The sequence below is a fragment of the Ascaphus truei genome, chromosome 20, assembly GCF_040206685.1.
Source record: "Ascaphus truei isolate aAscTru1 chromosome 20, aAscTru1.hap1, whole genome shotgun sequence".
Lineage (NCBI taxonomy): Eukaryota > Metazoa > Chordata > Amphibia > Anura > Ascaphidae > Ascaphus > Ascaphus truei.
The window spans coordinates 32,668,223-32,695,660 of record NC_134502.1 but is presented as its reverse complement, the minus strand read 5'-3'; the positions used below and the strand labels follow the sequence as shown (position 1 = coordinate 32,695,660).

Genomic DNA, 27,438 nt, shown 5'->3' with positions numbered 1-27,438 from the left:
TCAGACAGAAGGGAGCTATGAGCCTGTCCCTCCCCCCGCAGGGTGACACAGTGACACAGACAGAATGGAGCTATGAGTCTGTCCCTCCCCCCGCAGGGTGACACAGTGACACAGACAGAAGGGAGCTATGAGCCTGTCCCTCCCCCCGCAGGATGACACAGTGACAGACAGAAGGGAGCTATGAGCCTGTCCCCCCCCCCCCCCCCCGCAGGGTGACACAGACAGAAGGGAGCTATGAGCCTGTCCCTCCCCCCGCAGGGTGACACAGACAGAAGGGAGCTATGAGTCTGTCCCTCCCCCCGCAGGGTGACACAGACAGAAGGGAGCTATGAGTCTGTCCCTCCCCCCGCAGGGTGACACAGACAGAAGGGAGCTATGAGTCTGTCCCCTCCCCCCGCAGGGTGACACAGTGATACAGACAGAAGGGAGCTATGAGTCTGTCCCTCCCCCCGCAGGGTGACACAGACAGAAGGGGAGCTATGAGTCTGTCCCTCCCCCCGCAGGCTGACACAGACAGAAGGGAGCTATGAGTTTGTCCCTCCCCCCTGCAGGGTGGCACAGACAGAAGGGAGCTATGAGTCTGTCCCTCCCCCTGCAAGGTGACAGGAGGTTCCTGTAGGGCAATAGTGGAGGAGCCTCAGTGTATATAGTTAAGAAGTATGTTCCTGATTATATAGGAAGAACCAGTCCCTGTGTATTATGTTCTAGTTAGGGACAGTGACCATTCAAGTACGGTCCCGAGATATGGCCACGGTGAACCCAACGGTTCACAGAAGAGAAGGCCGTCACACTTCAGAGGTCCTTATGAGGAGGGTCCCTGGGGGTGCCATAGGATGAGCTCTACAGGCAGACCCCAAATCCTAATCTGTCTAGAAGGTCGTTCAGAGACAGGAGTGGGGTGTAGATCCCCCTATCTATATGGGGTCGGTGAGGGCCAGAGAAGGGGCCCCATAGTGAGAGTAACGGAACCTTACGCAGACGGGACAGGTCCATTAAGTAGGATCCAGGCATTTGGGTGAAGAGCGGGCGCCTGGGGCACAAAAGGCCACGTGAAACCGGTGCCACCAATACTGGCGTACCGTGTTTGAATGAGAAGAACCCTAGTGTAAGGCGGCGTGAATAAAGAGGGTCGTGTTGTCTCACAAAACGTTCCTGGGACCCACCATCATTACCATCTTTGCTACCTCATTCCCCAGCCGCACGAACCCAGCACCCTGAATAAGGTAACGCCTCCTGAGGAGCCACTGATGTAAACGGTCTAGGAGCCGAGCCGGGCCGGGAGGGATACAAGATGTGCGTGGGACACTGGGGCGCCGGGAAGAAAGGGACGCTGGGACGTAGGGGCACTGGGATGTTTGGACCCTAGGGTTGTTGGGGCGCTGGAACGTTGGGGGCGCTGGGACGTTGGGGCGCTGGGACGTTTGGACGTAGGGTTGTTGGGACGTTGGGGCGCTGGGACGTAGGGGCACTGGGATGTTGGGACGTTGGGACGTTGGGGCGCTGGGACGTAGGGTTGTTGGAACGTTGGGGCGCTGGGACGCTTAGGACGTTGGGGCGCTGGAACGTTGGGGGCGCTGGAACGTTGGGGCACTGGGGCGCTGGGACGTTGGGGCGCTGGAACGTTGGGGGCACTGGGGCGCTGGGACGTTGGGGCGCTGGGACGTAGGGTTGTTGGAATGTTGGGGCGCTGGGATGTTGGGATGTTGGGGCGCTGGGACGTAGGGGTTGTTGGAATGTTGGGGCGCTGGGACGCTTAGGACGTTGGGGCGATGGGATTTTTGGGCGCTGAGGATGCTGGGACGTTGGGAATAGTGGGGTGCTGGGGCGCTGAGATGTTGGGGCAGTTGGGAGCTGGGGCGCTGGGACATTGAGACACGGAGACACTGAAAAGTTGAAAAGATAATTTTATTATTATACAACAGATTAAAGTTTTGGTCCTTGGTTGTGGGGAGGGGCGGGAAGAGCGTACGTACGAGAGAGAGAGAGCGCGAGAGAGAGAGAGCGCGAGAGAGAGCGCGAGAGAGAGAGAGCGCGCGCGCGTCCTCCCCCCCACCCCTGATTGATATGATTTTCCTTATGGACACGGATATTCTCCCACCGCCATCGTCCTGCCGCAGTATTTGATGCTCCTGTTTCTCCGGGCTACCTGCGAGGGCGCGGCTTTTCCGTCCTCTCGCTAGCCGCGGTCACTCGGCCTTCGCGAGTGGCTGCCGCTCTTGCGTGGAATGTTCCAGAAACGACACGAGGGAGGAGAAGACAGAGGAGTAAAGGAGGGAATTGGGAAGCAGCAAAGGTATAGCGTAACTCTGTGGAGAGGGGGAGAGAGATGTGTATTATAAGGGGGGGAGAGAGAGAAGGAGGAGTGGGGGCTAGAGAAGGAGGGGGGGAGTGAGAAGGGAGGGGGGGAGTGAGAAGGAGGGGGGGGAGTGAGAAGGAGGAGGGGGGAGAGAAGGAGGAGGGGGGAGAGAAGGAGGAGGGGGAGAGAAAAGGAGCAGGGGGAGAGAGATGGAGGAGGGGGGAGTGAGAAGGAGGGGGAAGTGAGAAGGAGGAGGGGGGAGAGAGAAGGAGGAGGGGGAAGTGAGAAGGAGGAGGGGGGGAGAGAGAAGGAGGAGGGGGGAGTGAGAAGGAGGAGGGGGCAGAGAAGGAGGAGGGGGGGAGAGAGAAGGAGGAGGGGGAGAGAGATGAAGGAGGGGGGGAGTGAGAAGGAGGGGGGGAGTGAGAAGGAGGGGGGGAGTGAGAAGGAGGAGGGGGGGGAGTGAGAAGGAGGAGGGGGAGAGAGAAGGAGGAGGGGGAGAGAGAGATGGAGGAGGGGGGGAGAGAGATGGAGGAGGGGGGGAGGGAGAAGGAGGGGGGGAGTGAGAAGGAGGGGGGGAGTAAAGGAGGAGGGGGGAGTGCGAAGGAGGAGGGGCGAGTGAGAAGGAGGAGGGGGGAGAGAGAAGGAGGAGGGGGAGTGAAAAGGAGGAGGGGGGAGTGAGAAGGAGGAGGGGGAAGAGAGAAGGAGGAGGGGGGAGTGAGAAGGAGGAGGGGGAGAGAGAAGGAGGAGGGGGGAGAGGAGGAGGGGGGAGAGAGAAGGAGGAGGGGGAGAGGAGGAGGGGGAGAGAGAAGGAGGAGGAGGGAGAGGAGGAGGGGGAGAGAGAAGGAGGAGGGGGGAGAGAGAAGGAAAGGAGGAGGGGAGAGAGAAGGAAAGGAGGAGGGGGAGAGAGAAGGAAAGGAGGAGGGGGAGAGAGAAAGAAAGGAGGAGGGGGAGAGAGAAGGAAAGGAGGAGCGGGAGAGAGAAGGAAAGGAGGAGGGGGAGAGAGAAGGAGAAGGGGGGAGAGAGAGAGGAGGGGGGGGAGAGTGGAGGAGGGGGAGAAAAAGGAGGGGGAGAAAAAGGAGGGGGAGAAAAGGAGGGGGAGAAAAAGGAGGGGGAGATGGGGGGGGGGAGAAAAAGGAGGGCGAGATGGGGGGAGGGAAAAAAAGGAGGGGGAGATGGGGGGAGGGAAGGAGGAGGGGAGAGAGAAGGAGGAGGGGGGAGAGAGAAGGAGGAGGGGGGAGAGAAGGAGGAGGGGGAGAAGAGAGAAGGAGGGGGGGAGAGAGAAGGAGGGGGGAGAGAGAAGGAGGAGGGGGAGAGAGAGAAGGAGGAGGGGGGAGAGAGGAAGTACCTGCAGAGAGTGAGAGAGACAGCCGCTGGTACGAGACTCATATCCCACCGTGTTCAGTGCGTCGCGGGCAAAACTGTCCGAGCTCTTCACAAAGACATTAATCCCGATCCTTTGTGTCATGTTGGTGGAGACTAAGAGAGGCATGACACACTGTACAGAGAGAGGTGACACAGTGACACACTGTACAGAGAGAGGTGACACTGTACAGAGAGAGGTGACACAGTGACACACTGTACAGAGAGAGGTGACACAGTGACACACTGTACAGAGAGAGGTGACACAGTGACACACTGTACAGAGAGAGGTGACACAGTGACACACTGTACAGAGAGAGGTGACACAGTGACACACTGTACAGAGAGAGGTGACACACTGTACAGAGAGGTGACACTGACACTGCACAGAGAGAGGTGACACAGTGACACACTGTACAGAGAGAGGTGACACAGTGACACACTGTACAGAGAGAGGTGACACAGTGACACACTGTACAGAGAGAGGTGACAGTGACACACTGTACAGAGAGAGGTGACACAGTGACACACTGTACAGAGAGAGGTGACACAGTGACACACTGTACAGAGAGAGGTGACACAGTGACACACTGTACAGAGAGAGGTGACACAGTGACACACTGTACAGAGAGAAGTGACACAGTGACACACTGTACAGAGAGAAGTGACACAGTGACACACTGTACAGAGAGAGGTGACACAGTGACACACTGTACAGAGAGTGGTGACACAGTGACACACTGTACAGAGAGGTGACACGGTGACACACTGCACAGAGAGAGGTGACATAGTGGCACTGCACAAAGAGAGGTAACACAGTGACACACTGCACAGAGAGAGGTGACACAGTGAGACTGTACAGAGAGAAGTGACAGTGACACACTATAAAGAGAGGTGACACACTGTACAGAGAGCGGTGACACAGTGACACAGTGCACAGAGAGAGGTGATGCTATCAGTCTGTCCCTCCCCCCGCAGGGTGACACAGACAGAAGGGAGCTATGAGACTGTCCCCCCTTCCCCCCGCAGGATGACACAGTGACACAGACAGAAGGGAGCTATGAGACTGTCCCTCCCCCGCAGGGTGAAAGTGACACAGACAGAAGGGAGCTATGAGTCTGTCCCTCCCCCCGCAGGGTGACACAAACAGAAGGGAGCTATGAGTCTGTCTCTCCCCCCGCAGGGTGACACAGACAGAAGGGACTTATGAGCCTGTCCCTCCCCCCGCAGGGTGACACAGTGACACAGACAGAAGGGAGCTATGAACCTGTCCCTCCCCCCGCAGGGTGACACAGTGACACAGACAGAAGGGAGCTATGAGTCTGTCCCTCCCCCTGCAGGGTGACACAGTGACACAGACAGGAGGGAGCTATGAGACTGTCCCTCCCCCCGCAGGGTGACACAGACAGAAGGGAGCTATGAGTCTGTCCCTCCCCCACAGGGTTACACACACAAAAAGGTGACAGACGGGGTTTTGGGTAATTACCTGGACGATGATGCCTTTTGATTTATACTCATGGTGGAGACCTTTGGAAAAGAAATCTACAAAGGCCTGGAGGGGGAGAGGGACAGAAGGGGACAGTATTAAAAAATAAATATACAAAAGAAAAAGGAGATGGTGAGGAGGACATGATGCAGAGGAGGTAGAGAAGATGAGGAGGAGATGACCAGGAGGAGATGATGAGGAGGAGGAGGTGGGGATGAGGAAGAGAAGATAATGATCAGGAGGAGATGAGGAGGAGGAGATGATGAGGAGGAGGAGGTGGGGATGATGAGGAGGAGATAATGATCAGGAGGAGATGATGAGATGAGATGATGATGAGGAGATGAGATGGATGAGATAAGGAGGAGGAAATTATGATGATGAAGAGGGGATGATGATGAGGAGATGAGGTGGTGGAGATAAGGAGATGATCAGGAGGAGATGAGGAAGAGTTGATTATGAGGAGATGATGATGAGGAGATGGGGAAATGATGATGATGAGGATGAGTAGATGATGATGATGATGATCAGGAGGAGACGAGGATGAGAGGATGAGGAAGAGGAGATGATGAGATGATGATGTGTAGGGGATAAAGAGATGATGATGATGAGATAATGATCAGGAGGAGACAAGGAGGAGATGATGATGAGGAGATGATGTGGAGGAGATAAGGAGGAGGAGATGATGACGAGGAAATGAGGTGGATGAGATAAGGAGGAGGAAATTATGATGATGAAGAGGGGATGAGGAGGAGGTGGAGATGATAATGAGGAGAAGATGATAATGAGGAGGAGATGATGATGAGATGATGAGGAGGAGGAGATGATGATAAGGACGAGATGAGGTGGTGGAGATAAGGAGGAGGAGATGAGGAAGTGTTGATTATGAGGAGATGAGGAGGAGGAGGAGGAGGAGGAGGAGGAGGAGATGAGGAGGAAATGATGAGGAGGAGATCATGATGAGGAGATGAGGATGAGAAGGGGGAGATGATGATGAGATGAGGTGGAGGAGACAAGGAGGAGATGATGATGAGGAAGAGATGAGGTGGAGGAGATGATGATGAGGAGATGATGAGGAGATGAGGTGGAGGAGATCAGGAGGAGATGATGAGGAGATGAGGTGGTGGAGATAAGGAGGAGGAGATGAGGAAGAGTTGATAATGAGGAGATGATGATGACGAGATGATGATGATGAGATGATGATAATGAGGAGATGAGCAGGAGGAGACGATGATGAGGAGATGATTAAGAGGAAAAGATGATTAAGAGGAGGAGATGAGGAGTAGGAGCTGATGAAGAAGAGAGGAGGAGGAGATGAGGATGAGGAGGAGATGAGGAGGAAGAGATGATGATGATGACGAGGAGGAGGAGATGATGATGATGAGGTGAAGAGGAGGAGGAGATGATGAAGAGGAGGAGATGATTAAGAGGAGGAGATGATTAAGAGGAGGAGATGAGATGATGAAGAGGAGGAGATGAGGAGGAGATGAGGAGTAGGAGATGATGAAGAGGAGGAGATGAGGAGTAGGAGATGATGGAGAGGAGGAGGAGATGATGATGATGAGATAATGATGAGGAGGAAGAGTTGATGATGATGAGGAGGAGATGATGATGATGATGATGAGGAGGAGGAGACGATGATGAGATGATTAAGAGGAGGGTATGATTAAGAGGAGGAGATGATAAAGAGGAGGAGGTGAGGCGTAGGAGATGATAGAGAGGAAGAGATGATGAAGAGAAGATGAGGAGGAGGAGATGAGGAAGAGATGAGGAGGAAGACATGATGATGAGGAGGAGGAGGAGGATGATGATGAGGAGGAGGGGATGATGAGGGGGTGATTAAGAGGAGATGAGGAGATGATAAAGAGGAGGAGATAATAAAGAGGAGGAGATGATGAAGAGGAGGAAGAGATGATGAGGAGAGGACAGGTGGAAGATGTGTACACGCATGCGCGTATTTATATCTTTATTTATATAGCACCATCTATGCACATAGCGCGTCGCAGCACTAATATACGTGACATAATATAAGAAGAAGTGCTTTAGACATAAAAGTGACATTTAGGAAGAGGAGTCCCTGCCCCGAGGAGCTTACAGTCTAATTGGTAGGTAGGTAGAACGTACAGAGACAGTAGGAGGGAGTTCTGGTAAGTGCGTCTGCAGGGGGCCAAGCTTTATGTATCAGGTGTATAGTGTTAGCCACAGTGCTACTCATATGCTTCGCTAAGCAAGTGTGTCTTAAGGTGGGTCTTAAAGGTGGATAGAGAGGGTGCTCTCCAGAGAGTTAATACCGGGCACATACCCGCCAAGAGGTGCAGGGGTGCATGTCGGCAGTGCAAGCTCAGCGAGGAGAGTTGGCGGGGGGGGATGGGGAGGGAGAGGGAGGGAAAGAGGGGGGATGATGGGGGGAGAGGGAGGGGGTGATGGGGGGAGAGGGAGGGTGATGGGGGAGAGAGGGGGAAGGGGGAGGAGAGGGAGAGGGGGGAGATAGACAGAGAGGTGAGGGAGAGAGGGGAAGGGAGAGATAGAGAGAGGGAGAGATAGAGAGAGGGAGAGAGGGAATACACAATGTGTGCGTGTATACACCTTCTGTACCTTGGTGGCGCTGTATACTGTTATCTTAGCATAAGGACGGGCGCCAGCTTCAGAGGAGAGGTTTATAATCACACCTTTCTTCCTTTAGGGGAGAGAGAAAGAAAGAGGGGAGAAGAGAGAGAAATGCGTTGCTTCTCTGCAGCTCACTCCCTGATCCGCTCTCCTGTGGGACACGTGCTGGGTGCTCTGGGGACTCTGGGCGCTGGGGACTCTGGGCGCTGGGTGCTGGGGACTCTAGGCGCCGGGGACTCTGGAAGCTGGGTGATGGGGACTCGGGGTGCTGGGGACTCTGGGCGCTGGGGACTCTGGGTGCTGGGGACTCTGGGCGCCGGGGACTCTGGGTGCTGGGGACTCTGGGTGCTGGGGACTCTGGGCGCTGGGGACTCTGGGTGCAGGGGACTCTGGGTGCTGGGGACTCTGGGCGCTGAGGACTCGGGGTGCTGGGGACTCTGGGCGCTGGGGACTCTGGGTGCTGGGGACTCTGGGCGCTGGGGGCGCTGGGGACTCTGGGGACTCTGGGTGCTGGGACTCTGGGTGCTGGGGACTCTGGGTGCTGGGGACTCTGGGCGCTGGGGACTCTGGGCGCTGGGGACTCTGGGCGCTGGGGACTCTGGGCGCCGGGGACTCTGGGGACTCTGGGCGCCGGGGACTCTGGGGACTCTGGGCGCTGGGGACTCTGGGCGCTGGGGACTCTGGGTGCTGGGGACTCTGCGCGCTGGGGACTCTGGGCGCTGGGGACTCTGGGCGCTGGGGACTCTGGGCGCTGGGGACTCTGGGTGCTGGGGACTCTGGGTGCTGGGACTCTGGGTGCTGGGGACTCTGCGCGCTGGGGACTCTGGGCGCTGGGGACTCTGGGCGCTGGGGACTCTGGGCGCTGGGGACTCTGGGTGCTGGGACTCTGGGCGCTGGGGACTCTGGGCGCTGGGGACTCTGGGCGCTGGGGACTCTGGGCGCTGGGGACTCTGCGCGCTGGGGACTCTGGGCGCTGGGGACTCTGGGCGCTGGGGACTCTGGGTGCAGCCTCACCACCTCAGCTCCATGCAGCTCTGATCTGCCCTGGCTGCCCCCAGCACTTAAGGTTCCCTCCCTCTCACAGTCCCTCCTCCTTCACCAGCCTCCCACTGGCTTAACCGTCATATGTCAATGGAGAGGAACCTGCTAGGGGGCAGTGCTCTGGTGTTGCTGGGCAGACACAGGGGTTACATGCGTATGCATGTATGTATGTATGTATGTATGTATGTAAGTATGTAGTGCCGTTCAGGGCAGTGTCGCAGAGAAAGTTCCAGAAATGTTCCCCGATCATCAAATATATATATATACAAACACACGCACACACAAGTTACCTCTGCATCATCTTTGAAAGTACAATTCCAGTCATCTGTAAAAGAAAGGACACAATTTATGTCACCCTGCGGGGGGAGGGACAGACTCATAGCTCCCTTCTGTCTGTGTCACTGTGTCACCCTGCGGGGGGAGGGACAGACTCATAGCTCCCTTCTGTCTGTGTCACTCTGCGGGGGGAGGGACAGGCTCATAGCTCCCTTCTGTCTGTCACTGTGTCACCCTGTGGGGGGGGGGGGGGGTCGAGGCTCATAGCTCCCTTCTGTCTGTCACTGTGTCACCCTGTGGGGGGGAGGGACATACTCATCACTCCCTTCTGTCTGTGTCACCCTGCGGGGGGAGGGACAGGCTCATAGCTCCCTTCTGTCTGTCACTGTGTCACCCTGCAGGGGGAGGGACAGGCTCATAGCTCCCTTCTGTCTGTCACTGTGTCACCCTGCGGGGGGAGGGACAGACCCATAGCTCCCTTCTGTCTGTGTCACTGTGTCACCCTGCGGGGGGAGGGACAGTCTCATAGCTCCCTTCTGTCTGTGTCACTGTGTCACCCTGCAGGGGGAGGGACAGGCTCATAGCTCCCTTCTGTCTGTCACTGTGTCACCCTGCAGGGGGAGGGACAGGCTCATAGCTCCCTTCTGTCTGTCACTGTGTCACCCTGCAGGGGGAGGGACAGACTTACCTGTGTTACTGACATTATGTTGCAGTTAATTATGTCTGCTATACGCTGATGGAAGAGATAAAGATATAATTAAAATTTAATCAATATTCCTTGTACCCTGTCACTGTCTCCTAGCATCCTATATATGGGACCTTACATCTAACGAGAGAAAGAGCGCTCAGCCCTGTAACACCTTCCCTGGCCTGTGTAACCCCGTCTCACAGCAGGACAGGGGAGGGTAACACATTATCCTCTGGCTCCTTCCTTCTGGGGTCGCTGCTGTTGCCGGTATCTCTCCCATTAGCACCATCTGTAGGATCTGCCTTATAGTGAGAGCGCTCAGCCCTGTAACCCCTTCCCTGGCCTGTGTAACCCCCGTCTCACAGCAGGACAGGGGAGGGTAACACATTATCCTCTGGCTCCTTCCTTCTGGGGTCGCTGCTGTTGCCGGTATCTCTCCCATTAGCACCATCTGTAGGATCTGCCTTATAGTGAGAGCGCTCAGCCCTGTAACCCCTTCCCTGGCCGGTGTAACCCCCGTCTCACAGCAGGACAGGGGAAGGTAACACATTATCCTCTGGCTCCTTCCTTCTGGGGTCGCCGCTGTTGCCGGTATCTCCCCCATTAGCACCATCTGTAGGATCTGCCTTATAGTGAGAGCGCTCAGCCCTGTAACCCCTTCCCTGGCCTGTGTAACCCCCATCGCATAGTATTGGACATTTAATAGGGTTTCATGTCCAGGCCTCAAATCCTAATCATGAAAAGCACCAGGACAAATTCCCACAGGGGAATATACAGCGCACGCTGCTCTCGTTAGAGCTCGTTAAGAAATAGATATTTAGCTTAATTATACAGAGCGGCCTGCTTACTATCAGCGTATAGATACTTGGGATCGCTATACACAGCACTAACCTTTTGTATATCTGGGACATTGAGAAATTCAGTCAATCCTTCAGCATATGTCATCCCCACGTTATTTACTGATTCAATCAGAGAGAAAACGGCGTGACTCCTAATTCCTGATAATCTGCATCAACGGGGTCACCCTACATCATATTTAACCCCTACTCCCACCCCCCAGGACTGTGTGAGCCTGTCCCAGATATTCTGCAGTCAGGTCACCCCACATTACATATACACCCAGGACTGTGTGATCCTGTCCCTGATAATATGCAGTCAGGTCACCCCACATTACATATACACCCAGGACTGTGTGAGCCTGTCCCTGATACTCTGCAGTCAGGTCACCCCACATTACATATACACCCAGGACTGTGTGAGCCTGTCCCTGATACTCTGCAGTCAGGTCACCCTACATTACATATACACCCAGGACTGTGTGAGCCTGTCCCTGATACTCTGCAGTCAGGAGGTCACCTTACATTACATATACACCCAGGACTGTGTGAGCCTGTCCCTGATACTCTGCAGTCAGGTCACCCCACATTACATATACACCCAGGACTGTGTGAGCCTGTCCCTGATACTCTGCAGCCAGGTCACCCTACATTACATATACACCCAGGACTGTTTGAGCCTGTCCCTGATACTCTGCATTCAGGTCCCCTACATTACATATACACCCAGGACTGTGTGAGCCTGTCCCTGATACTCTGCAGTCAGGTCACCCCACATTACATATACACCCAGGACTGTGTGAGCCTGTCCCTGATACTCTGCAGTCAGGTCACCCCACATTACATATACACCCAGGACTGTGTGAGCCTGTCCCTGATACTCTGCAGTCAGGTCACCCCACATTACATATACACCCAGGACTGTGTGAGCCTGTCCCTGATACTCTGCAGTCAGGTCACCCCACATTACATATACACCCAGGACTGTGTGATCTAACATCAGAATGCTGAGGGATCCAGTTCCCTTTGATGTCCTGAGAATCTAAAGTCACTTCCTTTTCGATCCGAATTACCCAGGACTCCGATGTCCAGATCCTTCAGCGCTTCCTCGATTGGTTGGTAAATCTCAGAACCCCTCGTGAAATCAGCCTGGATTATCCTGGTTTTGCGTCCACACTGCTGCTCTGTGAATGTGAAGCAAGGAAAGTGGAGCGAGGTAAACCCGCTCCTGGAATTACCCTGGGTAACTGCCACATGGCTGTTAAATCTACCCCCCAAATTGCCCCAACAGGCCAGAAATCTACTACCCCATGCAATTCCTCAAGGCAATCTGCCCCCCCATGAGTTTGTAGATCCCCAGGAACTGCCCCATATAAATCAGAGTGTAGACCCCCCGTCCCCCAGAAGGCTGTCAGAGAGAAGATAAATACCCCACTTACCTATCCCTGTTGCCACTCTCTGTAGCTTCTCCAGAGACCGACTGATCAGAACAATATTAAGTCCCCTGCGAGCCAGCTGGGGTCAATAGAAATATATTGGTATAGTGTGTGTGTGTGTCTATCTATCCAGATATCCATGCATCCATCCATCCAGATATCCATTCATCTATCCAGATATCCATTCATCCATCCAGATATCCATCCATCCATCCAGATTTCCATTCATCCATCCATCCATATATCCATCCATCCATCCAGATATCCATTCATCCATCCATCCAGATATCCATTCATCCATCCAGATATCCATTCATCCATCCATCCAGACATCCATTCATCCATCCAGATATCCATTCATCCATCCATCCAGATATCCATTCATCCATCCATCCAGATATCCATCCAGATATCCATCCATCCATCCATCCATCCAGATATCCATTCATCCATCCATCCATCCATCCAGATATCCATTCATCCATCCATCCAGATATCCATTCATCCATCCATCCATCGATCCAGATATCCATTCATCCATTCATCCATCCAGATATCCATTCATCCATCCAGATATCCATTCATCCATCCATCCAGATATCCATTCATCCATCCATCAAGATATCCATTCATTCATCCATCCTGATTTCCATTCATCCATCCATCCATCCATCCAGATATCCAGATATCCATCCATCCATCCAGATATCCATTCCTCCATCCATCCAGATATCCATTCATCCATCCAGATATCCATTCATCCATCCATCCAGATATCCATTCATCCATCCATCCAGATATCCATTCATCCATCCAGATATCCATTCATCCATCCATCCATCCATTCATCCATTCATCCATCCAGATATCCATTAATCCATCCAGATATCCATTCATTCATCCAGATATCCATTCATCCATTCAGATATCCATTCATCCATCCATCCAGATATCCATTCATCCATCCATCCATCCATCAAGATATCCATTCATTCATCCATCCAGATTTCCATTCATTCATCCATCCAGATTTCCATTAATTCATCCATCCAGATTTCCATCCATCCATCCATCCATCCATCCAGATATCCATCCATCCATCCATCCATCCAGATATCCATTCCTCCATCCATCCAGATATCCATTCATCCATCCATCCAGATATCCATCCATCCATCCATCCAGATATCCATTCCTCCATTCATCCAGATATCCATCCATCCATCCAGATATCCATCCAGATATCCATTCATCCAGATATCCATTCATCCAGATATCCATTCATCCAGATATCCATCCATCCAGATATCCATCCATCCATCCAGATATCCATCCATCCAGATATCCATTCATCCATCCATCCAGATATCCATTCATCCACCCAGATAGCCATTCATCCCTCCAGATATCCATTCATCCATTCAGATATCCATTCATCATCCATCCAGATATCCATTCATTCATCCAGATTTCCATTCATCCATCCATCCAGATATCCATGCATCCATCCATCCAGATATCCATTCCTCCATCCATCCTGATATCCATTCATCCATCCAGATATCCATCCATCCATCCATCCATCCAGATATCCATTCATCCATCCAGATATCCATTCATCCATCCAGATATCCATTCATCCATCCAGATATCCATCCATCCATCCATCCATTCAGATATCCATTCATCCAGATATCCATTCATCCATCCAGATATCCATTCATCTATTCAGATATCCATTCATCCATCCAGATATCCATTAATCCATTCATCCATCCAGATATCCATTTATTCATCCATCCAGATTTCCATCCATCCAGATATCCATTCCTCCATCCATCCAGATATCCATCCATCCATCCATCCAGATCCATTCAGATACCCAGATATCCATCCAGATATCCATTCATCCATCCATCCAGATATCCATTCATCCATCCATCCAGATATCCATCCATCCATCCAGATATCCATTCATCCATCGATCCAGATATCCAGATATCCATTCATCCATCCATCCATCCAGATATCCATCCATCCATCCATCCAGATATCCATCCATCCATCCAGATATCCATCCATCCAGATATCCATTCATCCATGCAGATATCCATCCAGATATCCATTATACATTCATCCAGATATCCATTCATCCATCCATCCATCCAGATATCCATTCATCCATCCATCCATCCATCCAGATATCCATTCATCCATCCATCCAGATATCCATCCATCCATCCATCCAGATATCCATTCATCCATCCATCCAGATATCCATCCATCCATCCAGATATTCATCCATCCATCCAGATATCCATTCATCTATCCAGATATCCATTCATCCATCCAGATATCCATTCATCCATCCATCCAGATATCCATCCATCCATCCATCCAGATATCCATTCATCCATCCAGATATCCATTCATCCATCCATCCAGATATCCATCCATCCATCCAGATATCCATTCCTCCATCCATCCTGATATCCATTCATCCATCCATCCAGATATCCATCCATCCATCCACCCATCCATCCAGATATCCATTCATCCATCCAGATATCCATTCATCCATCCATCCAGATATCCATTCATCCATCCATCCAGATATCCATTCATCCATCCATCCATTCATCCATCCAGATATCCATTCATCCATCCATCCAGATATCCATTCATCCAGATATCCATTCATCCATCCAGATATCCATTCATCTATTCAGATATCCATTCATCCATCCATCCAGATATCCATTCATCCATCCATCCAGATATCCATTCATCCATTCATCCATTCAGATATCCATTCATCCATCCATCCAGATATCCATTCATCCATCCATTCAAGATATCCATTCATTCATCCATCCAGATTTCCATTCATCCATCCATCCATCCAGATATCCATCCATCCATCCAGATATCCATTCCTCCATCCATCCAGATATCCATTCATCCATCCATCCAGATATCCATCCATCCATCCATCCATCCAGATATCCATTCAGATACCCAGATAGCCATCCAGATATCCATTCATCCATCCATCCAGATATCCATTCATCCATCCATCCATCCAGATATCCATCCATCCATCCAGATATCCATTCATCCATCCATCCAGATATCCATTCATCCATCCATCCATCCAGATATCCATCCATCCATCCAGATATCCATCCATCCAGATATCCATACATCCATCCATCCAGATATCCATCCATCCAGATATCCATTCATCCATGCAGATATCCATCCATCCAGATATCCATCCATCCATTCATCCAGATATCCATTCATCCATCCATCCAGATATCCATCCATCCATCCAGATATCCATTCATTCATCCATCCAGATATCCATCCATCCATCCAGATATTCATCCATCCATCCAGATATCCATTCATCTATCCAGATATCCATTCATCCATCCAGATATCCATTCATCCATCCATCCATCCATCCAGATATCCATACATCCATCCATCCAGATATCCATTCATCCATCCATCCATCCATCCATCCAGATATCCATTCATCCATCCATCCAGATATCCATTCATCCATCCAGATATCCATTCATCCATCCAGATATCCATCCATCCATCCATCCATTCATCCATCCAGATATCCATTCATCCATCCATCCAGATATCCATACATCCATCCAGATATCCATCCATCCAGATATCCATTCATCCACCCATCCAGATATCCATTCATCCATCCATCCATCCAGATATCCATTCATCCATCCAGATATCCATTCATCCATCCATCCATATATCCATTCATCCATCCAGATATCCATCCAGATATCCATTCATCCATCCATCCATCCATCCAGATATCCATTCATCCATCCATCCAGATATCCATTCATCCATCCATCCATACATCCATCCAGATATCCATTCATCCATCCATCCAGATATCCATCCATCCAGATATCCATTCATCCATCCATCCATCCATCCAGATATCCATTCATCCATCCATCCAGATATCCATTCATCCATCCATCCATACATCCATCCAGATATCCATTCATCCATCCATCCAGATATCCATCCATCCAGATATCCATTCATCCATCCATATATCCATTCATCCATCCAGATATCCATTCATGATATCCATTCATCCATCCAGATATCCATCCATCCATCCATGTATTGATCTAGATATCCATCCAGATATCCCTCTGCCTGTCTAGATATCCCTCTGCCTGTCTAGATATCCCTCTGCCTGTCTAGATATCCCTCTGCCTGTCTAGATATCCCTCTGCCTGTCTAGATATCCGTCTGCCTGTCTAGACATCCCTCTGCCTGCCTAGATATCCCTCTGCCTGTCTAGATATCCCTCTGCCTGTCTAGATGTTTGTCTAGATATCTAGATATCTGTCTGTCTACACCAGTGGTTTTCAACCTTTTTTTTTTGTTGGGGAACCCCAGAATTCGATTATGACATTCTGGGGAACCCCAACCCCCGTCTCCTCACACCCTGTCTTTTGTATCTCGCCCCCCTTACACTCTCCCGCTTATGCTCCCTCTCTCTCTTCTATAAACACCCCCTATCACACACACACACACACACACACACACACACACACACACACACACACACACACACACACACACGACTATGTATGTGCGTGACTGCGTGCGTGTTTGTGTATGTGCGTCTATGTGTATGAGATAGGCGATGGAGAGAGACAGAGACACACACACACACACACAGAAGGATTTGATTGATTTATTTATTTATAAAAATGTGATACCAGGAAGTGATACACAGAGTTACCGCTCGTTCTCACGTATGTCCTGGGCACAGAATCTAAAGAGTGTCACATCTGATACGTCTTTAGAGTGTGTGCTCGCGCGTCTCAGGCCAAATAGATGGTATGTATAGAGAGTTCTGTAGGAGCTCAAATGCTATGTCCCTTAAGATCCAATCGTATGTACAGAGGAAACCATACAGGGGAGATATAATAATTAAGGATGCAGTTATCCAGTCCCCAAGTCATTAGAGTTGACACATTAATCCCAGGAGATGTTAGTGAGGATATCATCCATTCTCCTCTCCTTAGGGAGATCCATAATATATACGGTACTCACTAAACAAACAAAAAAAAACGAACTTGGTCCTATGGCGGCGCTACATTGATGTCATTTTTTCATTTGGTCAGGCACCCCACTAGAGTTGTTATCATTTCAAGAGTATATGAACAATAATTTGTTTAATCTTAAATTCACTTTCACTTCCAGCAACACTTCTATTGAGTTTTTAGATTTATGTATATATATATATATATATATATATAGAAAATAACACTTTCCACACGAAAACTTTTTTTTAAATCCGTTCAAGCCAATAATTATTTGCACGCCAACAGCCATCACAACCCTGCGTGGATCAACTTATCAGGTTAAAACGGAACAGTTCAAAAAATATTACTTTTCAGACACAGGAACAAGAATTAAAAAATAAATTTATCGAAAGGGAATACCCAATACCCAAGATGTGGTTTAGATCAGACTATATCTGAGGTCGAATTGCTAGATAGAGACACGCTTCTTCAGCATAAAAAGATAACCGAGACAACATCCAAAATATCATTTATTACACAATATAACTCATTGGCCTCCAATATAAAGAAGATCTTATATAAGCACTGGCCAATCCTTATGAAGGATAAGGATCTAACAAATATACTACCCAGCAGACCTAACATTGTGTTTACAAAAGCACCAAATATTGGACAGAAATTGGCACATAGCTGTCCTCTCATGCGGAAGAAAGCACATAACAATTACTTTATTTGCAGTGCGTGCACAGCCTGCAAATACAGTTTAAAAAGAACTTAATTTTCCTCTATGGTTACCTCTAAGATGTATAATATTAAACAGCACATTAATTGCAACAGCACAAACGTTATTTATCTTTTGGAATGTCCCTGCGGTCTGCAATATGTGGGAACGACCACGAGGTCCATCAAACGCCGTTTATACGAAGACGTCTACAATATCACCAAAGGTTTGATCACGCATAATGTGTCGAATCCCTTTCTCCAGGTACATGACAGGGACCCCCCCGCAGGACTAAAATGTATGGCCATAGAGGCACTTGCACCAAATTGGCGGGGAGGCAATATCAATATCCTGCCTGGGCAAAAAAAAAGGAGTCCTTTTGGATATATGAGCTCCAGACGCTGGCATCTCTGGGTCTTAATATCGAGTTCGACCTCAAAGCATTTTCTTATTAACAAATAAATCATCAAATAGGTCATCCTGCTCCTTTTGTCACTTGACATCTACATGGGGGTTTTTTTTTGGGTTTCACATTAATTGAATCGATTTATTTAATTGCTTATTAATAGGTTTACATTACACTTAAATCACTGGGATTGTGGATTATATTGATTGTATATATTACGTTACACATAGTTCATTATTATATGAGGTATTGCACATTTTGTAGTTAATATAGATAGTTTATTCACTTTTTTTTATTTATTTCCTACCTATATGGTACGGGTTGAATTTGTGCCGAGCACTCAACATTTGACTATATATGACGTTGTGCTCGAGCTATTGGTTGGAATAGTTGGTGACCCATATTTTCAAGGTCATAGGGTCTATTTTTTTTCCTTTTGCACACTGTCCATTCTATATCGGTTCATTCTCTGGTCCATTTCCAGGTTCTTACATAGATTGCCTTGGAGCTAAATACCATCCTAAAATATACATATCTTATTGTGGAATACCATTGAGACGTCTATGTCATCCATTATTAATTGTTAAGAATTTTCTATTCAGTCATGTATTTGTATATTATGTATTCTTTTATTCTCTCTTTTTTTATTTCCAGCTATATTTCATTATAGGTGGCTACCATTAGCCTTCTTTTGATATTAGGTTTATGTATGTATATGTATTTGTAATGCTGTATGTCTTTAAGTGTTGTTGGCTGAGACCTTTGGTTAATTTTTCAAGCCATTGCGCATGTCCATTCTCTATTTGGGTTGTTATACCTTTAAATCGGGACTACTTAAACGTGGACGTTTTATGACTGAGGAACTACTTTTCTACCCCCGAGGAAGGAAGCGCAGTCTTCCGAAACGCGTTGGGTGGTCTATGCGTGCACAGCTGATACTACACCATCTCCACGGACTTATCGCGGCCATTGTTCCTGTCTACGGCGGCTGCTGCGCTGAACAGGACATTGATGACACCGCTGGGCTGCTGCTGTCGGCGTGGACCCTGCGCTGCTGCTGCGCAGGTGACGACGCCTTCTCCTGCGACACGCGGCCCTGTGCGTCTGCCCTGCGGAGGTCCGTGGTGTGGGAGGCAGGGAGGGTCCCCCTCCGAAGCTCCTGCTGATCGTATGAGACGTTTGGACACTGATTTTCACCATCACGAGAGGGGAATACGCTCAGATTTATCCACTGCCTTCTACTCTATAGTGTCTGGTAAGCGGCCAGTCCGGCCACGGTTGGAGTGCACGTGTGACCCTTTGTTTTAGTGATATTATTCATTTTAATGAGCTATTGTATTAAATGTTATTTTTATATATCAGTCATTCGTTTTGTCTCAGCTATTGTTTGTCTAACATTTGTGAGTGGCGTTGTGTGTTTGTTTAGTGATTGTCTTACACCATGTTTGTTTTTATTTCTTTTACACGATTTATCGTCTTCACGAGGAGAGTTCACGTGGATACCACCTTTCATCTGGTTGTATAAAGTATTTTTCTTTTATATGCCATATTGGCGAAGCGCCATAGATGTAACGTTTTTTTTTCCTTCATACGGTACTCGCTGTTACTCCCCTGCAGGTCCTCAGGGGCAACCACATCCGGAATCCGGAATCCGAGAATATGGGCAAAGTGTAGTTTGTGGCGCACAGCGGCAAAAAGCAGGTCACGTGGCAATAAAAATATATTTACTCAAGCTGCATTAAAAAAACGGTAAAGAGTACAACACTCCTACGCGTTTCGTGCTGTGAGGCACTTTGTCAAGGCGTTGAATAGATGGTGCAGTGTTGGCGCGGGCTCGGCGTAGATGGAAGTAGGAATAGAAACGGGGCGCCAGGAACATTGCTAAAAAGCCAAAAGGATGCTTATGGAGCACAGGACAAACCCAACGGTTGACACGGCGACACGAGATGAGGGCGACACGACATGAGGGCGACACGACATGAGGGCGACACGACATGAGGGCGACACGACATGAGGGCGACACGAGATGAGGGCGACACGAGATGAGGGCGACACGAGATGAGGGCGACACGAGAGGAGGGCGACACGAGAGACAGCGCACAGTAGAAGTTTTGGGGATTCATCCTCCAGTACAATAGTCTCCAAAACGGTGACCAGCCACATCATTGTCACTGCTCCGCGCAGGATCCTGGCCCCCCTCCCGGGGCAACTCCACGACCAGCCTGTCCCACGCCCCCCGGTCAGTGCCGGAAGAAACTCCATGGGTGCAGCACACCACCGCATCAGCACCGCACGGCAGCACCTTTCACTTTCTTCTACTTCCGAGACCCCGGGCGCACCAAGCAACCTCCACCTGCCCCCGGATACTGCCCCACGCCACATCTCTCCTGGCCGAGGGGAGCACTCTGGCTGCCCATCAGGCACACACACACACAGACACACACACACACACACACAGACGGGGACACACACACACAGATAGACAGATACACACACACACACACAGATGGATAGACAGATACACACATAGACGGGGACACACACACACACACACACAGACGGACACACACACACACAGATAGACAGATACACACACACACACACACACACACAGATAGATAGACAGATACACACACACACAGACGGACACACACACACACAGATAGACAGATAGACAGATACACACACACACACACACAGATAGATAGATAGACAGATACACACATAGACGGACACACACACACACACAGATAGACAGATACACACACACACACACACACAGATGGATAGACAGATACACACATAGACGGGTACACACACACACACACACACACACACACAGATAGACAGATACACACACACACACACACACACACGGATACACACACACACACAGACAGATACAGGCATACAGACATTACCTCCTCAGCATACGCTTTTCCTATACCATCCGTTGCACCCGTTACCACTATATGAAAAAAAAAGAGAATAGTTGACAATGTATATACACATAGAGCAGGATGTGTGTGTATATGTGCTGTTCATTCAAATCGTGTATATATTCTGAATACAGGCAGTCCTCGCTTATCCAGCGGTACCCGCTCTGGAAGTGGTCGTGTGTCACATCGGAGTGTAACATTTCAGTGTGTGGAGTTAAACTTGGAGGTGACGATTGGAGGAAGATCGGGGCTCCGGACAACAACTCTGCAGCTGCGAGAACTTTACTTTCTAAAAGCTGTGATTCTTTGTACACTTCCTGTCCCCCAATAACTGGGAAGCCTCTCCTCCTGTATCTCACTATGCCCTCTCCTCCTGCATCTCACTATGCCCTCCCTCCTGTATCTCACTATGCCCTCTCCTCCTGCATCTCACTATGCCCTCTCCTCCTGTATCTCACTATGCCCTCCCTCCTGTATCTCACTATGCCCTCTCCTCCTGCATCTCACTATGCCCTCTCCTCCTGTATCTCACTATGCCCTCCCTCCTGTATCTCACTATGCCCTCTCCTCCTGCATCTCACTATGCCCTCTCCTCCTGTATCTCACTACGCCCTCTCCTCCTGTATCTCACTATGCCCTCCCTCCTGTATCTCACTATGCCCTCCCTCCTGTATCTCACTATGCCCTCTCCTCCTGCATCTCACTATGCCCTCTCCTCCTGTATCTCACTATGCCCTCCCTCCTGCATCTCACGATGCCCTCTCCTCCTGTATCTCACTATGCCCTCCCTCCTGTATCTCACTGTGCCCTCTCCTCCTGCATCTCACTATGCCCTCTCCTCCTGTATCTCACGATGCCCTCTCCTCCTGTATCTCACTATGCCCTCTCCTCCTGCATCTCACTATGCCCTCTCCTCCTGTATCTCACTATGCCCTCCCTCCTGTATCTCACTGTGCCCTCTCCTCCTGCATCTCACTATGCCCTCTCCTCCTGCATCTCACTATGCCCTCTCCTCCTGTATCTCACTATGCCCTCTCCTCCTGTATCTCACTATGCCCTCTCCTCCTATATCTCACTATGCCCTCTCCTCCTGTATCTCACTATGCCCTCTCCTCCTGCGTCTCACTATGCCCTCTCCTCCTGCATCTCACTATGCCCTCTCCTCCTGCATCTCACTATGCCCTCTCCTCCTGCGTCTCACTATGCCCTCTCCTCCTGCATCTCACTATGCCCTCTCCTCCTGCATCTCACTATGCCCTCTCCTCCTGCGTCTCACTATGCCCTCTCCTCCTGCGTCTCACTATGCCCTCTCCTCCTGCATCTCACTATGCCCTCTCCTCCTGCATCTCACTATGCCCTCTCCTCCTGCATCTCACTATGCCCTCTCCTCCTGTATCTCACTATGCCCTCTCCTCCTGTATCTCACTATGCCCTCTCCTCCTGTATCTCACTATGCCCTCTCCTCCTGTATCTCACTATGCCCTCTCCTCCTGTATCTCACTATGCCCTCTCCTCCTGCATCTCACTATGCCCTCTCCTCCTGCATCTCACGATGCCCTCTCCTCCTGTATCTCACTATGCCCTCTCCTCCTGTATCTCACTATGCCCTCTCCTCCTGTATCTCACTATGCCCTCTCCTCCTGTATCTCACTATGCCCTCTCCTCCTGCATCTCACTATGCCCTCTCCTCCTATATTTCACTATGCCCTCTCCTCCTGCATCTCACTATGCCCTCTCCTCCTGTATCTCACTATGCCCTCTCCTCCTGCATCTCACTATGCCCTCTCCTCCTATATTTCACTATGCCCTCTCCTCCTGCATCTCACTATGCCCTCTCCTCCTGCATCTCACTATGCCCTCTCCTCCTGCATCTCACTATGCCCTCTCCTCCTGTATCTCACTATGCCCTCTCCTCCTGCATCTCACTATGCCCTCTCCTCCTGCATCTCACTATGCCCTCTCCTCCTGTATCTCACTATGCCCTCTCCTCCAGCATCTCACTATGCCCTCTCCTCCTGCATCTCACTATGCCCTCTCCTCCTATATTTCACTATGCCCTCTCCTCCTGCATCTCACTATGCCCTCTCCTCCTGCATCTCACTATGCCCTCTCCTCCTGCATCTCACTATGCCCTCTCCTCCTGCATCTCACTATGCCCTCTCCTCCTGCATCTCACTATGCCCTCTCCTCCTGTATCTCACTATGCCCTCTCCTCCTGCATCTCACTATGCCCTCTCCTCCTGCATCTCACTATGCCCTCTCCTCCTGTATCTCACTATGCCCTCTCCTCCTGCATCTCACTATGCCCTCTCCTCCTGCATCTCACTATGCCCTCTCCTCCTGTATCTCACTATGCCCTCTCCTCCTGCATCTCACTATGCCCTCTCCTCCTGCATCTCACTATGCCCTCTCCTCCTGTATCTCACTATGCCCTCTCCTCCTGTATCTCACTATGCCCTCTCCTCCTGCATCTCACTATGCCCTCTCCTCCTGCATCTCACTGTGCCCTCTCCTCCTGCATCTCACTGTGCCCTCTCCTCCTGCATCTCACTATGCCCTCTCCTCCTGCATCTCACTATGCCCTCTCCTCCTGTATCTCACTATGCCCTCTCCTCCTGTATCTCACTATGCCCTCTCCTCCTGCATCTCACTATGCCCTCTCCTCCTGCATCTCACTATGCCCTCTCCTCCTGCATCTCACTATGCCCTCTCCTCCTGCATCTCACTATGCCCTCTCCTCCTGCATCTCACTATGCCCTCTCCTCCTGTATCTCACTATGCCCTCTCCTCCTGTATCTCACGATGCCCTCTCCTCCTGTATCTCACTATGCCCTCTCCTCCTGTATCTCACTATGCCCTCTCCTCCTGTATCTCACTATGCCCTCTCCTCCAGTACCTGGGAAGTCTCTCCTCCTGTATCTCACTATGCCCTCTCCTCCTGTATCTCACGATGCCCTCCCTCCTGCATCTCACTATGCCCTCTCCTCCTGCATCTCACTATGCCCTCTCCTCCTGTATCTCACTATGCCCTCCCTACTGCTTTTTCTGTTTACTGTTTCCTCACTCCTTGGTGAATGTCCCTGTTCTCTCCAACTTCCCCACTGCACCATTATTTATACACCTCTCTCCGAACAACTTCTATACCCCGCAATAAAAATCACCCCCACAAATCCTCTATTCACACCCTCTATCTACTCCTTCCCGCTGCTGGGGATCTCCCCTAAGCCTGAAGCCAGACATACACACACCTGATCTCACCCACGCCTCCCTGCCATCTCTTCCCCTATAAATGGTGTTAACCTTTTCATTTAACACTGACTAACCTTAAAACTCACCCCAACAGCTTGCACTCGTGGCTATTGTCCCACAGTCACTTATACCACCCATTGTGGCCAAGCACTGCCATCTACAGCACTTACTCCCTCACCTGCTGTCTCTGTAAGTTTCCCCTCAAACCTTAGATTGTAAGCTCTTCGGGGCAGGGATTTCCTTTCCTATTGTCTGATTTTTGCTGCAATTATTGTATTTTTAAAATTCCCTGTACTGTATTCTTTGTGAAGTGCCGAGTACACTTTTGGCTCTATATAAATAAAGACATACAATAGTGAAACCGTTGTAAAGCGAGTCCCATGTTAATCAGTAGCGGTGAGCGTCGGATAACGCATTCAGGCGTCGAAAAACGGCCCTTAGGGTTGCATTGTAAGGCGTTGGATATGCCATTCGTTGTAAAGTGAAACGCTGGATAGCGAGGACTGCCTGTGTGGAAATATGGACTTTAACCTTCATTAAAAACAACTTGTAATCTGAGGTATGTGAGGGAGAGGCTGGCACTGCCCGTGCTGTACCTGTGCTGTGTATACATGGTGTAGTAGTGTGTGTGAGGGGGAGGCTGGCACTTCCGCTGCCCGCGCTGTACCTGTGCTGTGTATACATGGTGTAGTAGTGTGTGTGAGGGGGAGGCTGGCACTGCCCGCGCTGTACCTGTGCTGTGTATACATGGTGTAGTAGTGTGTGTGAGGGGGAGGCTGGCACTGCCGCTGCCCGCGCTGTACCTGTGCTATGTATACATGGTGTAGTAGTGTGTGTGAGGGGGAGGCTGGCACTGCCCGCGCTGTACATACATGTCACGGTGTGTGTAATGAGACTGGCACTGCCTGTTACCTGCCCACGCTCCATACTGCCTGAAGTCCGTCCTCCACCACTGCGAGATAATATGGCTTCTCACACCTCGCACCACCTTCCATCCTTGGGTTATCACGAGGAAACCCAGCGCCAGTGCTCCGAACAGCGCCAAGCCCTGCGAGAGGAGACATGCTTCCCCTGCACCCATCTCTAGATCCTCACTGGCACCCTGTGCCCCTGCGTGAGGAAGCGAGAGTTCAGGAAACCCTATCGACCCTGCCTCCCGCCTACTGATAAACAAACACCCTCCCCCTTGTTCCACACTAATCCATATTTAAACCGACTCGGGTGAGGCAAAGCAGAAAGAATTCTGGGTAATTCCGGTGGAATGTGGATTATCAACTCGATTACTCCACAACCATGTCCAAACTGATCTCACTCTTATTTCTGCTTCTATCTCAGGTGCTAACCTAGATGTTACTTGTGAGGTCTGTGACAGGTAGGGGGTAATATGACTGTGTTTGATAAACGTCACGTCCTTCATTACCCCTTACCTGTCTATTATGTATGTATGTCTTTATTTATATAGCGCCATTAATGTACATAGCGCGTCACAGCAGTAATACACGTGACAATCATATAAGTAACAAGTAATACAAGAAACACATAATGGGAATAAGTGCTTCAGACATAAAAGTGACATTTAGGAAGAGGAGTCCCTGCCCCGAGGAGCTTAGTCTAATTGGTAGGTAAGAAGAACATACCGAGACAGTAGGAGGGCGTTCTGGTAAGTGCGTCTGCAGGGGGCCAAGCTTTAGGTATGAGGTGTTAATTATCAACCACGGAGCTACTCGTATGCTTGCTTAAGCAGGTGTGTTTTGAGGTGGGTCTTAAAGGTGGATAGAGAGGGTGCTAGTCGGGTATTGAGGGGAAGGGCATTCCAGAGGTGCAGGGCTGCTCAAAGTGAAAGCGGGCGGGGGGTAACCGGCTACCGGCTCAAAGTGAAAGCATCGGTATCCCCGCGGTCCAAGTCCTGTTTGTGGTCAGCACCGTTCCAGTCTCCCATCGGGGGGAGGGACAGACACATAGCCCCCCCTTCTGTGTCATTGTGACCAAATAAAACAGCAGCCATATTAATAGCAGACATAACTTTATTTGAAGACTGATAACATGTCACCATTGTCATAATATTTCATATTCAACCTTTATACAATTTGCTACATAAAATAATTCGTCACCTCCTTATAATCAGCATGTCAGTTTACAAAAATAACGATTCGGTTCCACTTTATCTCACCCATCGATTGCCACTTTCCATGGGGTTATAGGGTTATTATTCTGCACCCAGAGTTAAAATTTTAGGGGGAAAGGGTTATTTTGGGCTGCAAACCTGATTTCCGATATGTAATTTAAGTTCCATCTGTGATAGTAATCTGCAACGTGTGAGACGCCCTCTCATTTATCTACAAAATGTGTTACCACCAAGTAATACATTGAGAGTTACTTCTCGTTGTCAAGTATGTCCTGGGACATATCTAATCTTACCCCATCAGAGGGGGGCGCCGCTGACCCTATTACCTTATAGGAATCCCGTGTGTGTGAGACACCCTCTTATCCCATCACAGGGAGGCACCGCTGTCCCTATTACCTTATAGGAATCCCGTGTGTGTGAGACGCCCTCTTATCCCATCACAGGGAGGCGCCGCTGACCCTATTACCTTATAGGAATCCCGTGTGTGTGACGCCCTCTTATCCCATCACAGGGAGGCACCGCTGACCCTATTATCTTATAGAAACCCCCTGTGTGAGACGCCCTCTTATCCCATCAAAAGGATGCTCCGCTGACCCTATTAACATAGAAATCCCCCTGGGTGTGATGCCCACTTATCCCATCAGGTGGCGCTGCTCAACCCTTTAATTTATACAGATGCATCACAGGCATGAGACACCCTCTTATTCGGTGTTGCAGATCTCTGGCAGCAAAGAGGTTAATAAAAAGTGCTTTTCCTCTAGAAATCGCCACCTTCCCCCTTTTCGGGAAGAAAATGAGAGCGCTCAGCCCTGTAACCCCTTCCCTGGCCGGTGTAAGCCCCGTCTCACAGCAGGACAGGGGAGGGTAACACATTATCCTC

General features: G+C 50.1%; 2 protein-coding genes across 2 annotated transcripts; both read right to left on the bottom strand.

Annotated features, from left to right (window-relative positions):
• Positions 1-1,887: 1,887 nt before the first annotated feature.
• LOC142470889 (very-long-chain 3-oxoacyl-CoA reductase-B-like) lies at positions 1,888-25,596 on the bottom strand. The gene is made up of 11 exons (XM_075577691.1): positions 25,346-25,596; positions 21,167-21,213; positions 12,026-12,101; positions 11,660-11,770; positions 10,642-10,709; positions 9,751-9,795; positions 9,077-9,111; positions 7,734-7,815; positions 5,142-5,207; positions 3,642-3,791; positions 1,888-2,306 (listed from the first exon to the last, which is right to left on the bottom strand). The coding sequence occupies exons 1-11, from the start codon at positions 25,512-25,514 to the stop codon at positions 2,187-2,189; spliced, it is 969 nt and encodes a 322-aa protein (XP_075433806.1). The 5' UTR covers positions 25,515-25,596; the 3' UTR covers positions 1,888-2,186.
• On the bottom strand, positions 7,837-8,870 carry LOC142471437 (uncharacterized). The gene is made up of 2 exons (XM_075578240.1): positions 8,856-8,870; positions 7,837-8,743 (listed from the first exon to the last, which is right to left on the bottom strand). The coding sequence occupies exons 1-2, from the start codon at positions 8,868-8,870 to the stop codon at positions 7,877-7,879; spliced, it is 882 nt and encodes a 293-aa protein (XP_075434355.1). The 3' UTR covers positions 7,837-7,876.
• Positions 25,597-27,438: the final 1,842 nt, after the last annotated feature.

Coding starts and splice junctions, on each gene's coding strand:
- LOC142470889 (XM_075577691.1), bottom strand. CDS start 25,514: ATGGGTGCAGGGGAAGCATGTCTCCTCTCGCAGGGCTTGGCGCTGTTC. Junction 9,112..9,750: donor ACATAATGTCAGTAACACAG/GTAAGTCTGTCC, acceptor TTTCTTTTACAG/ATGACTGGAATTGTACTTTC. Junction 3,792..5,141: donor CAAAAGGCATCATCGTCCAG/GTAATTACCCAA, acceptor CTCTCTGTACAG/TGTGTCATGCCTCTCTTAGT.